This window comes from Kogia breviceps, chromosome 10 (genome assembly GCF_026419965.1).
Source record: "Kogia breviceps isolate mKogBre1 chromosome 10, mKogBre1 haplotype 1, whole genome shotgun sequence".
Classification (NCBI taxonomy): domain Eukaryota; kingdom Metazoa; phylum Chordata; class Mammalia; order Artiodactyla; family Physeteridae; genus Kogia; species Kogia breviceps.
The window spans coordinates 102,536,196-102,550,086 of NC_081319.1; the positions used below are offsets into that span (position 1 = coordinate 102,536,196).

The 13,891-nt window shown below is 41.1% G+C and overlaps 1 protein-coding gene and 1 long non-coding RNA gene across 4 annotated transcripts in view; one reads left to right on the forward strand and one right to left on the reverse strand.

The window, feature by feature from the left end:
• Positions 1-13,891, forward strand: part of SSR1 (signal sequence receptor subunit 1) — a 22,117-nt gene continuing 8,226 nt past the window's right edge. The window contains exons 1-8 of one of the 2 annotated variants that reach the window (XM_067006792.1): positions 1-201; positions 2,655-2,767; positions 6,075-6,162; positions 7,447-7,709; positions 9,617-9,693; positions 10,465-10,543; positions 12,848-12,941; positions 13,214-13,536. In XM_067006792.1, the coding sequence (XP_066862893.1) occupies positions 123-201; positions 2,655-2,767; positions 6,075-6,162; positions 7,447-7,709; positions 9,617-9,693; positions 10,465-10,543; positions 12,848-12,941; positions 13,214-13,260 (840 nt within the window). In that variant the 5' untranslated portion in view covers positions 1-122 and the 3' untranslated portion in view covers positions 13,261-13,536. Of the gene's footprint in view, positions 202-2,654; positions 2,768-6,074; positions 6,163-7,446; positions 7,710-9,616; positions 9,694-10,464; positions 10,544-12,847; positions 12,942-13,213; positions 13,537-13,891 lie in introns of those variants that run through there. The other variant, XM_059076751.2, reaches the window with a different exon arrangement.
• LOC136792043 (uncharacterized) overlaps positions 11,529-13,891 on the reverse strand; it is a 23,446-nt gene continuing 21,083 nt past the window's right edge. Inside the window, exon 5 of one of the 2 annotated variants that reach the window (XR_010835184.1) lies at positions 11,529-13,861. This is a non-coding gene — a long non-coding RNA (uncharacterized lncRNA). The remainder of the gene's footprint in view (positions 13,862-13,891) is intronic. The other variant, XR_010835183.1, reaches the window with a different exon arrangement.

The window sequence follows — 13,891 nt, forward strand, 5'->3', positions numbered from 1 at the left end:
GGCCGTGCGTGGTACGTGCCCCACCCCTGCCCGCCCGGAGCCCGGATGAAGAGTAACGCCATTACAGCCGGAGCCGTCGAGAGCCCTTGCGGACGGGAACCGGACAGCGGAGCGGCCGCGCTATGAAGTCCCTCCCCCGCCTGCTGCTGCTTTTCCTGCTGGTGTTACCCGCCACTCTCTTGCTCCGAGGCCGCCCTGGAGGTGAGGCGAGGGAAGTGGGTGGCGGGGCTCGGGCGGGAGGGTGGGAGACGCTGCGACCGCAGGTTTGAAGCTGGAGGCGGCGGCGGCTCCCGGGTCCGGCGTCCCCCTCGCCGGCCTCTCTCTCCGCGGCCCCCGACCCCCGGCTCGCAGGGCGGCCCCCCGCGCGCCAGAGCCTGCCTGGCCCCCGCCGCCTGCACATGAGCGCTGGGCGCTGCCGGCGAGCTTGCTTGGGGGCGGCGGGCGGCTCGGGCTCGCGCCTGCAGCCTCAGCCGGAGCGAGGGACGAGGGGGTGGCGGGCAGGCTGTGTCCGAGCCCGCGGCGGCCCCTGGCGCTCCAGCGGCCGCAGCTCCACCCCGTCCCCGCCCCTCGGCGCTGGGCTGACGTGTCTTTATCGTCCACGCCAGGAGTCCTCCATTCATTTGCTGAAAGCCTTGTTTTCTGCTAGCCTGAACTCTGAGCCGTGCTGCTGGTCCTCCCCCCGATTATCAGCGCATCCCTCTGTGCTCTCAGGTGTCTTGATTTCCCCAGAACTCCCCATCCTCACCCACCTGTCCAGCCTTGCTCCCAGGCGGCCTGAAGGATCCCTGGGCATGTCCGGTACTTGAGCCCTCCATTTTTTGTAATTATTTTTCCCTTTTTGTTTTGTGGAAGCATCGCATTGTCCTGAAAAAAATGTAGTATCCTTCGAGCTGTACGTGTTTTATCTAGGTTTATTCCAACAGTTAACCCGGTGTGAGAATAGGTAGCAGGACGTCAGAAATGTGGAAACTTGGCTTCTTACCCTGGTTCTATTGTGAACTTCCATTTTCTCCTCTGTGGAATTCAGTCTGACTAAATGATTGCTAGAGTTCCTTTTATTCTGTAACTTTAAGCAAGCTGTGTGGCAAAATGAACGATAGTGACAGGTATCCACGAGTTCTTTTGCAAAGAAAAGTGAACTGACTGACTTCTATTTAACGGATAGAAAACTAAGTGGGAGAATTAACCAAAACCGTTAATTCATTTGCAGGTTTAAATAGGAATGCTCTTCCTTTAGGAGTTGCTTACTGGTCGATGTTTTCATTTTCTTTAAGAAAATTTGGTAATCGTACTTGTCTAGAATCTAAAGTATATTTTTTTCAGGCTTTCTTGAGAAACATCAGTATCTAACTGGGTATCTTTGTTTTTTGCAGAATGGCCTGTCTTTCAAGAGATGTTTTCTCTTAATTTTTCCAATGTAAAAGTGTTAGATTTTTTTAGGCACAAAATTGTTACTGGTTAGCATTAAAACATTGTTTTATAAGTGTAGGGTGAAAGCCATTGTATATATTGAGAAGTCTTGAAATGTAACTGAGTACAACGTTATTATGTCAGGTGTAGGTATTCTTACCGGTTTTACAAAATGACTTGTAAATTATGAATACACTGTTTAGTCTGTTCAGCAAGGAGTAGAAGCTGATTTTCAGTCATAAAGTGTGATTCGTTGTTCTTTAATATTTGCCATAAGTCTTAACGGGCAGTAAGAACTCAAGGAAGTGGGAAAGACTTAAAATGCAGTCCCCTTAGTATATACTGTTTCTCCTGGGTATTACAGCATGTGCACGTGCTTCCTTTCCCATATTTTTTTCCCTCTACTTAATTGCCACATCATCATTCTTTCTGAGAAATGTTGGAAGAGTCACTAGAACTTTGAAATTTCTTTTGAGGGTCTTGCCTGAAATAGATTTAATATGACATGTACTTTTGCCTATAAAAGTATGATGTATAGTTTCTTGGCGTTATAGTTATGCTTACTTTCACTATGATGTTAAGTGTAGGGGAAATAAAAAGTATCTTAAAACATGTTTGAAGTCGTATGCAAAAATAAATGCATGCTTTCTCAGCTCTCAAACTTGAAATTACCAATATAGTTTTTACTAAACCAAATGTGTTTCATGAGAGTTCATTTTTACTATGGATGTCATACAGATATTTGTTCCTTGGAATTAACATGCTATCGAGTACTAAGAGTTTTGAGCTGTAGTCAACTCTAATAACAGGATTTTCTTGCCTAGATATTTAGATTGCTGCTTTCCTTTAGACCTGGATTTTTTTGGTTTATGTGGTTAATGATAGATTAAATTCTGGAGTTTCTTACTTTTAAAACAAACTTACTTTCTTTAATATGCTTAACAGAGTTGCTTGAATTTCTTTATTTGGGCTTTAAAGCGTCTTTAGTTTTAGCAGTTCATTTTTCCAGCTGCTTTTAAAAATTAAACAGCATTTCACACTAAAATTAATGTGCAGTTGGTAAGACTAGCAGTAAGATAAAATCATATGAATATTCTTAGATACGCTGTAATTTGGTATCACTCGAGTGAGCTGGGAGATTGAGTTATTCCAAGGGAAAATTTTCGTTGCCTATATACCTGAGATTTAGAAACATTGGTATTCCAGGGTAAAGGTTAACTGCTTGTTCTTTATTTTATTGTTAGGCTCATTGGCAGTGGCTCAAGATCTTACGGAAGATGAAGAAACGGTGGAGGATTCTGTAATTGAAGATGAAGATGATGAAGCAGAAGTGGAAGAAGATGAACCCACAGATTTGGTTAGCGCTGTGTTTGACTTAACACACACATATATATAGTGTATCTAGCGCTATATGTATTTAGCCCTTATATAGACAAATTTGGTATTAAAATTCTTGCTTTTAGAGGTTTGTTACTGGGATCAAAGTGGATTGAACTTGGGAGAATGGGGCCAGTCATTGAGGATGATCTGTAAGTATTTTCGGGCACAAGGAGGGAGACATGAAACAAAGAACAGTTCAAGGTGATATGAACATGAGTCTATGAGGGTAACATTATTTGTTGTTGGGTTTGGGATACACACTACTTAGCTTTCTGGTCTTGGGCAACTTATCTTTCTGGGTCAGTTTCCTCTTTCTTCTTTCTTTCCTTCACTTGATAAGCAAGTATTTATTGAGTTCCTGCTATGTGCCAGGCACTGTTTTGGATCCCCCTGGTGAACAAACCAGAGATTCTCTGCTCTCATGGAGTGTATGTTCTTGGGACAGTGTGTATGCATTTTGGTGGCAGGGGTTGAGGATCAGACAATAAACAGTATATAAAATACGTTCTGTGAAGATTCCGCTTAGAAGGAGGGCTTAGAGAAGCTCTCTTAGAAGCTGTCTAATGCTGAAACTTTGACTATAAAATTATAGTATAACAGTAAGAATATTGGGCTGTAATCAAGACCATTGTGGCTTTTGCTTCCAGCTAGTTTTATTTTCTCTCTTAGACTGCTGTAATTTATCCTACACAGAATTGGTTTTTCACCGCTCTTAAACTCCAAAATCACTCCTCTGTGAAATCTTAGCAACAATATTGTCTTTGGTGTCAGAAGGTGAAGGTCATCAAGTGTGGACTCTGTCAAATTTTCTACATTCTACTTCTGAATATATTATTCACTCATCTTTTCTACATCTCTCCTTTAACCGTGAGTTGTCTTTACTGTCTTCTAAGGCCCTGCCACCTTCTCCCCATCTGGTCTTGTGAGGTCTTGTTTATTATCCTCTTTCTTTCTGCAACTTGAAGCACTGATCCTTCTCGGTGACTTAGTTCTGTTAAAGCTGCAGGTGTGCTCACATCCTCCACTTTGTGTCCCTCCACCTGAAGTTGCTATACGTTTTCTTTTCCCTTTACCAGCACAGTTCTTGAGAGAGGAAATTGTACCACTCTCTTCTGCTCATTTCACATTTGTTCTCTAACAGTGGTTGGTCTGGTCCCATGTATCTGGTAGAGCTGTTCTTGCTACGTCACCAGTGACCTAACTGCCAAATTCCTGGCCTGTTGTCCATTCCTCCCGTTTGGCCTCTTTAGCGTTGCCTGAGTGCCCCTTCCTGGAGTCCGCTCGTTGACCTCTGTGCTTGACCTCTGTGGCGCCTGCGTCGGTTTTCTCTGTCCAGCGGCTGCTGCCTGGTCTCCACACCTTCTCTCCCCCTGCTCACTCCCGTAATGCTGAGGACACCTGTGTTTTTCACAACCACCGCCTTACATTGATCTCCCAGCTCCGTTCCTCTGTTTCCAGCTCTTTGTGGGATAGCACATCTGGATGTTCCCTAAGCACCTCAAATTTTATGTCCAAAATGGAATTCAGCATTTACCATCCTTCTTACTTGCATAAATTAATTCTGTTTTGATAAGGCTCCAGTGCTTCAAGCTTTTACCTTGTTGCTTTCATTTCTTTTTATTACACAACCTGTTAATCAAATCTTAGGGATGATTTCTCTTGGTTTTCAAGTATATCCTTTTCTCCTTATTTGACAGCTTATGGTTCCTACCTTTCTGTTTCTGGTCTCTTTTCCTACTTGTGGGTCTCTGTTTCCAAAAGTAGAAATTCACTAAGTCTTAGTAAATGAAGGTATCATTAAAGATACTTAAAATATAACATAATACAATTGAACGAATGGTACAGCAGTCACTGAGGAAATGTTTTGAGTGCCTTAAGCATATGAGGTGGGTGTGGAGAATTTTTAAAATTAAGACAGGCTTTGCTCTTGGGAGGTCTGTATTGGGAGAGAGAGTATTTACATAAATGAAAAGTTAAATGCCAGTAAACAGTGGTGCCCTTAAGCATCTTGATTTATTAAGGGCCTGGACACTTCAAATATATGAGTATCTGTAATTCTCATTGATGCCTGGAGAATTGCCGCACTGGGGTTTAAAATTTTTAGTTAAAATTTGTTGACATTTTAAAACAATTTTATTGAAATATGATGTACATATCATGATACTTGCTCATTTAAAGCATACAGTTCAATGATTAATAGTAAATGTACCAAGTCGTGCAAGTTTGAGTTTCAGGACACCTCCACCCCAGTATGTCCCTTGTCAGGTTTTTTAAAAAAAAACATTTCTTCCCAGTTTTGTGATGACTTCTTACAGGGCGGTTCTTAGTTGGGATGGAAAGACCAATAACCGGCCCTAGCGTGGCTCTGCAGAATGCGGATGGGGGACAGCCAGCTCTGCCCCGGCCCGCGTTGTCCCTGGCCGCTCTTGTGCTGCCCCCGCAGCTGCAGCAGGGACCTTGTGGTCCCCAAAGTGGGGGCCACCTGCTACCTGCGTCCTCAGGCCAGCGCCTCCTTTGGAGCCTCCTTCCCTTCGCCCTTGTGGGGGAGGGGTGGCATGAAGAATGGGTCTGAGACTTCTTCTTTTCCTGGAAGGTAGTATTCCTGGCCTTTAAACAAAGGGGAAAAGTAAGTACTACCCATTTTAACTAGAAACTAAATGTCCCTTTGAAAAATACTGTTTGTAAACTTCTCTCAAACTTTACAGAAAATTTACCAACCCACACTCTAGAATGTTGCAGTTCAAAGTGTGATCTGAGTACCAGCTTCATGGGCATTTCCTGGCATGGGCGTTTCAGATACATACAGAATCTCAGGCTTCACCCGGTACCGGAGCCATCGCTGCAGAATCCCCGGGGGATCCGCATGCACATCACTCTGGGAGGTGCACCGCTCTTGACGTTTTATTTTCACTGATGAGTTACAGTGAAGTTCATTCCACTACCAATCCCAACACAGCCTTGGAGAAGCAATGTATATATTGTCCCAAATCTAGTGGAGTCATTCTTTTTTTTTTTTTTTTTTTTCTTGCGGTACGCGGGCCTCTCACTGCTGTGGCCTCTGCCGTCGCGGAGCACAGGCTCTGGACGCACAGGCTCAGCAGCCACGGCTCACGGGCCCAGCCGCTCCGCGGCACGTGGGATCCTCCCGGACCGGGGCACGAACCCGCGTCCCCTGCATCGGCAGGCGGACTTTCAACCACTGCACCACCAGGGAAGCCCAAGTCATTATTCTTAAATGATGTTGTTTTTCCCCCATAGTAATCTGCTTTTAACATTTTTCTTAGGCTGAAGATAAAGAGGAAGAAGACGTATCTGGTGAACCTGAAGCTTCACCAAGTGCAGATACAACCATCCTGTTTGTGAAAGGAGAAGGTGAGAGGGGAATGTTGGTTGTAATTCAAATACAGGAATTTTTTAAATGGATGGCTCACTTTTTGGGGAAGCATTAATAATGATTAAGGTCTTTATTTTACAAGTATAGTGTAGACAGATTTTGGGGAAAAACCCACTTACATGTATGAATACCCATATCTGTAAGGTGGCATTTCAACTATGGGGAAAAAATAAATACTATCCATTTGAACTAGAAATCAAATGTCCCTTTGAAAGATATTGTTTTTAAACTTTTTTCAAACTGCCACAGTAAAATAACATTCATATTTTGAGTGTAAACATTAGTGAAATATTAAATCTTTATAGTTAGGCCTTGATTAGAGCCTGTGTTGCATTAGAAGAATATTAACTAATGGCTTATATTTACTCCGAGCTCAGGCGCTGTCGTCAGTATTTTGCGTGTATTATTCAGTCCGAATGGGAGCCCTAAGAGGAGAGTTATTTTTGTTGAACTGAGGTTTAGAGAGGTTACGACTTGAACAGGGTTACTCAGTTAGTAAACAGATTCTGAAGACAGGATTCACACCCAGATCTGTCCGACCCCAGAACCTGTGCTTACTGGATGAAGCAGCTCTGTAGACCACAGGATAATTATTGAAGACTTATTATTTGAGGTTATTCATTTTCTTGGTCTTCTCAAGCTTTCTGTTTTATTCCCACGTACATTCTGGCTCTTTGCCTACAGAAAGTATAATTTGAGAGGTGGTTGTTGTTGGTGGTGGTTTTTCCCATTTATGTTTGTAGCTGCCTCCTTGGGTCACATTTGTTTGCATTTTGACTAGCTGCAAATAAGGATTTCCTGATTGATTTTTTTTTTTTATGTTTTAATAGATAGTACAGTTTTCAGGTGAACCTCTTAGATTTTACCTTTCTGTCATTTTTCTCTCCATTATCTGCACAGATTGCAGATACTGAGTTGGAGGTGAAGGTGACTTCACCAAGACATGTAACCGCACTATAAGATAATCTTACTCCTGAAAGTATACAATTCCTTCTCAGACATATAACTTGGAAGTGATCTGGTCTGAAATTGAGGTGCTCCATTCAACTCTTAAGTTGGAATGCTGCCATGGGAACAAGGGTTTCAGCTTACACACGAACTCCAAGTTGCTAGTTAGTGGATGGCTGGAGTGCTCTACTGAAAAGGGTTCTGAAACCAAATCCATACATAGCAGGAACGGGTGCCAGAATCCATTTGTAATGTCTACTTATTTTGTACCCTTTGAATGTTTTCTAACCTTCCCGTCTCTCTTTGTTTCTTAGATTTTCCAGCAAATAACATTGTGAAGTTCCTGGTAGGCTTTACAAACAAGGGTACAGAAGATTTTGTCGTTGAATCTCTAGATGCCTCATTCCGTTACCCTCAGGACTACCAGTTTTATATCCAGAATTTCACGGCTCTTCCTCTGAACACTGTAGTGCCGCCGCAGAGACAGGCAACTTTTGAGTCCTCCTTCGTCCCCGCGGAGCCCATGGGCGGGCGGCCCTTTGGTCTGGTCATCAATCTGAACTACAAAGATTTGAATGTAAGGCCCTCTCAACCACCTTCTTCTTTTTTTTAAGTTAAGAATGGATGAGGACAGTTGACATTGTTTAATGAATATTCTTATATTTATTCATTCAGGTGCCTATTTTGTGGTTGAAACTGATAGGCAGCAGGGAGGCAAAGATAAGTTGTACATCTCTGTCTTCAAGGCTATAATCCAACGGGGCAGATGGTTGTAGACAGACAACATCACAGCATGATAAGTGATACATACTAGAGACAAGTGTAGGGGTAGGAAAGTGAAAGTGACTCCAGCTGGATCTTAAAAGGAAAAGGAACAGTAAGCCGCACAGTGGGATCTGTGACTTCTGCAGATGTTAATATATATTAAGTAAGTTTTGTACCTCCTTTTGTTGCTTGCATTCTGCTCATTTTACTGCTGCTGTTGGTAAGTTTTAAGGACTATTTTTCTCTCATTTTATATACTCATAGAGAAAATGTAACCAAATTATTTTTAGGATATTAGTAAGGCTTATGATTCCTGAGAACTAAATAGCCTAATATAAGCTCTGCTGTCTTTCTTAGGATATTTTACTATCTTTCTATAGTATACATAATATATCCAGTGAATGAATGAGAAAAGCCCACTAGAATTTTACTGCTGGGAGTTGACCTCTAGATGCCAACTGTCACGTCCTCCTTCAGATAGAAAGCACATCTAAAGCATTCCCTTTTGAAAAAGTTTTCTGAGAAGGAAATTTCATCCTCTCTTGGAAGCTTAATCAAACTTTTCATCACCCCAGTATCAACATACTTACATCTGAGTTAAATTTCTCATGCTACAGTTAAGTTTTCCTTTTGTGTCTTTTTAAAAAACTACTTACTGGAAAGTGGGAAAGAGTTGTCATCTTTTTTCTTTTCTTTTTTTTTCGGGGGTGGGGGTGCATTCTGCACTGCTTGCGGGATCTTAGTTCCCTGACCAGGGGTTGAACCCAGGCCCCTGCAGTGAGAGTGCCGAGTCCTAACCACTGGACCACCAGGGAATTCCCTATCCTTATTTTCAAAACAGTGTATTAAGCCTCCTCAACTTTATAGTTTAGTAGCTTGAAGGATTGTGTATTTCATCAAGTTTTCAAGCAGAATTAAACTTAATCCAACAAGCATATTTGTAGCTTCAGTTCCATTTTGAATGTTTATTTCATCTTGGAATTGTCACTAGAGGAATGCTAATTGAAAGATCTTGGAATAAGACTTAAATCATCACAGTTCAGCAATAAGCAGTGACAGTTTTGAAAAAGTACTACCTCGATGCTTCACACAAAACACTGAACACAGCTGTGTGTTGTCCCAGTGATTCTCATGTTTTGAAAACTGAAATTGTGTTGAGCTGACAGAATTATTTGGAGACCACCACAGAAAAAGATTTTGATACTGAAAGTCATTAACCCATTTAATATAAACTAATTTCCAGTCCATTGTCAATTTAGAACATGAATTTGACTTTTGTTCAAGGCTAGTTCTTGAAATGATGTTCTTCTGGAGCTCCTGCTGTACACGTTCACGCTCGCTCTTTCTCGTTTGGAGGATTACCTACAACGGAAGCCAGGGCTTCTGGCGGAAGAGTGTTCTGTGGGCTCCGTCTCTTTCTGCAAGTTTTCCTGTTTGGTTTCTCACACCTCCCATCCCCGTCAAAGAAAGTGGGGACAAATTTAGCAAAGTTGGAGGCCTTTTTTACTTTTGAGGAGAAAGTGACATCATAATGTTGAGTCCCTGACATTGAATTGGTGCACTTCAGTGCGGCTCTGTTGAGTCTTGCTGACCTTCTGAGCGATGAGAAAGCGGTATATGGTAGCGGTAGCGTATCTCTAGGGTAACAGTTTTAAGAAATCTTGTAAGCTTTCATTCTTTCAGCACATTTCAGATTTTTGTGATTTATTTTTTTAACAGGGCAATGTTTTCCAAGATGCTGTCTTCAATCAAACAGTTACAGTTATTGAGAGAGAAGATGGACTAGATGGAGAAACGTAAGTGAAAGTCGCAGTGTGTAGGTCTTGGTCTCAGAAGGTAGGACTTGGGAGGCTTGCTTCCGTCACTGTAGTCTTTACTGGTGAAAGATTAGGTGTCAGTTGGGTGAAACCCTGACTACTTAAATTCGTACTTTAGATGATTCTTACAACTATTTATACCAAGTTAGGGAAGATAGTTAACACTAACAAAAAATTGTTTTAGGAAGATAGTTGGCGTTTTGTTCCTCCTGTGTCTTTAAATGGTTTTCCACCCCGTCCTCGTAAGTTGGTCATCAGCCTCTCATCTAAGTTTCATGCCTCCAAAATTACTATTGAAAACATAAACCAGAAGATTTTATCTTGAAAAATGTGTCCTTTGCGAATGATGAATCGTTTTTCACTGTATACTTACATAATTCACTAAAAGTAACTTTTAAATAAAATTGTGCAAAGTCTAATATTTGAGGAAGACAGCACCTGATGCAGCTGTTTTAACTGAGCTTTGACTACAACAAATTATGAAGTAATTCATTGTAGATCATATGCCTTTTTGGGGGGTGGGGACTGACTGTTAAAGGTAAATTTATAAAACTGTTATCTGGATCTACGTTGAATTTAAAATATTTTGTTCCTTTTCCCCACAAATTATTTGGAAAAATTATATTTTGTTCGAATTATTGTTGTAATTTAACTCATACCTCTTAGGAGTTAAAGCACAATTATAGTTTTAATTAGCTGTGGTATTTCTTATGAACTAAAGCCAGTTTATATTTTCTCCTTTTATATCAGAATCTTTATGTATATGTTCCTTGCTGGTCTTGGGCTTTTGGTGGTGGTTGGCCTTCATCAACTCCTAGAATCTAGAAAGGTAAATATAGATAAACAGCTCTTATAGCCATACTTCAAAAGTGGTTACAGTACTGAGTACAGTCTAGTTGTTTGTGGCTTCTTGCTCTCACTGTGTGGGTTTGTAGATTACAGGTTTGTTGTACTTTTTAAAAATAAAGCCTGAACGAAGTGAGAGTATCACGGACATATATACACTACCGAGCGCAGGGTGGTTGGCTGGTGGGGGGGCGTCAGCATAGCCCAGGGAGATGGGCTCTGTGCTTTGCGGTGACCTGGAGGGTGGGGGGCCCGGGGGGTCGGGGCTGTGTATGCATGTAGCTGATTCGCTTTGTTGTGCAGCAGAAACTAGCACGCTATTGTGAAGTGGTTGCACTCCAATGAAGACCTATTTTTTAAAAATAATAATAAAAATAAATAACGTAAAGCCTGAAGAGGAGACCTTGGGTGCATGATTTGGATTTGTTTAGACTCTACTGCCACGTGCAGTTGGTGTCCTTTGTCTGCATTCTCCAGGATGATATTTACCTTCTCACTGTTACATAACTCTATATTCTAGAATTTTTATTCCTAAAACTCAGACATTAAATTTCTTTCTTCTGTTTATCATACTCTTTCATGTATATGTACTTTATCTATAAGTAATGCAGCTTTTATATATTTGCTTTAATACTCTTGACTATAGGGCTGACTTCTGATTAGCAATTAAATGAGTCTTCCTTTGAAAAAGAATGAATGAATTTGGCTGTATTTAAGTCAGAATTCTGGTAGAGTAGTAGAGTGGCAACATTGAAGCACCTGGTGTAATCATGGTTTCCCGTCTCTGAACATGGTATAGCTAATCCTGCCGCTGTATCCTCATGTCCCTCTTCTCCCCTACCCTGCCAAAACAACCCAACCCCAAACCAAAAGAACCCATACTGTTCCTCTCAGTATATAACATGATTTGTGGCAAATACACTGATACGAACTAGACCCTAAACAATTGCTAGACTTTTTTTTTTTTAAACATCTTTATTGGAGTATAATTGTTTTACAATAGTGTGTTAGTTTTTCCTTTACAACAAACTGAATCAGTTATACATATACATATGTTCCCATATCTCTTCCCTCTTGCATCACCCTCTCTCCCACCCTCCCTATCCCACCCCTCTAGGTGGTCACAAAGCACAGAGGTGATCTCCCTGTGCTATGCGGCAGCTTCCCACTAGCTATCTGTAGACATTTTGGTTAATCTTTATTTATTAAGCAGTAAGTCAGGCATTCAAATCTATGTAAAATTAGCGGTAAATGTTATTAATAAATCCTTATTTTTTAAAAGAAAAATATTTAGTGCTTGAATGTTAATGTTCATAACTTTCTTTACCTTGTTTTCATAATAGCATTTTTGCTGTAAGTTTATGTATTAGGTATAAGCCAGTTTTTCAGTTATCTCTGTATTCAAAGTCCAATTTTTGGACTGTAAAATTAATATTCTGTTTCTTATGTAAATAATTAGGTGGGTGTTTTTGTTTTGTTCTGTTTTGTTTTTTTTTAACTTTTTAAAATTTTTTTGCGGTACGTGGGCCTCTCACTGCTGTGGCCTCTTCCATTGCGGAGCACAGGCTCCGGATGCGCAGGCCCAGCGGCCATGGCTCACGGGCCCAGCCGCTCCGCGGCATGTGGGATCCTCCCGGACCGGGGCACGCACCTGCCTCCCCTGCATCGGCAGGCGGACCCTCAACCACCGCGCCACCAGGGAAGCCCAGTTTTGTTTTTTTAAAGAATAGGACCAAAGAGTGGAATTGAATCACTTTCTTACTTTCTGGCAGTTTTGCTGCAAATACTCAAGGAACAAAGTTTGAGGTTGTTAGCTTAAATAGGATTATGTGTTTTTGTTTTGTTTTATTTATGCCAGCTCTTTAAGTGTATTTAGCTAATAATGCAGTGATCTGCCTGCATGCAACATTTCAGTTATTATCCCAACTTTTGTTTAATGTGGAAATAAGTTTATTCTTTAAAACTTGATTCCCAAGATGAAAGAAAATCATTGTAAAAGTAGAAGTTCTTACTTGGTCTACCATTTGTATAATAACATACGAAGCTTTATAGCAGAGGAAAAGGTCGTTAAAGACTGAAAATAAGTAATTGTGCAGATTTATTCCTTATTCTTTATAATTGGTGTAGACATGATTTTCCTGTCTCGTTAAAAAAATATTGAGGAATATGGTTTAGGACTAGAAGAGAACATGTTTATCTATTAATATATTCAAGTGGGTAGCTTGTTAAAATTATAGTAAATAATATAATGGAACTCCTTTACAGTAATGTTTTTATGTTCTCTTAGCGCAAGAGACCCATACAGAAGGTAGAGACGGGTACCTCGAGTCAGAGTGATGTTGACATGAGCTGGATTCCTCAGGAAACTTTGAATCAGATCAGTAAGTACGCTTACAAACCCGCCTGGGAAACTTTTTTCTTAAATGGAAATTAAGTATCTTAGATTTGGCAAAAAATGCTTGGTCAATACTCATCTTTTCATGGCTTGTACGAATCTAATATGATGAGCAATGAATGCATCACATTTTTATTCTGTGCACTATATTCATGCTTTAATTTAGAAATGCTACCGCATCTGCTGTTTGTATACAAATGTGTGAATTCTCTGTATTCCTAACCTTTTTCCTGTCGCTCTTCTTTCCTGTTGCTTCAGTGCAGAGTAGGAGAGGTGAGGCAATTCATCTTTTTAATGGTGTTTGATGTGGTGTTGGGAGCTGTTGTATAGTTTGTGAATACTTTACAGTAAATTTACTGAATAAGGGAACAGTTTTCTATCACCATATTTATTAGAAAAACTGCCAACTACTCACTATTTTTGAAAGAATAACCTACAATACTGCCTGACAGTTTACCTAACGTATATTTCAGTTTTTATTATATGTGCAGTTGGTTAAATATTAATCTTTATAGAAGAATATAGATTTTTTTTTTCCTCCAGTTGTATTTGAACTTTTAAAAAACATTTACCATAAAAGCAGTATGGCTTCATTGCTTTTTTTAAAACAACTTTAAAAAATTTATTTATTTATTTTTGGCTGTGTTGGGTCTTCGTTGCTGCACGTGGGCTTTCTCTCTGGTTGCGGCGAGCGGGGACTGCTCTTCGTTGCGGTGCTTGGGCTTCTCATTGCGGTGGCTTCTCCTGTTGTGGAGCGCGGGCTCCAGGCGCGCGGGATTCAGTTGTTGTGCCCCAGGGGCTTAGTTGCTCCGCGGCACGTGGGATCTTCCCGGACCAGGGCTTGAACCCGTGTCCCCTGCATTGGCAGGTGCATTCTTAACCACTGCGCCAACAGGAGGTCCTGCCCTTTTTTTGGTTGGGGGTGGGGGGGGGAGA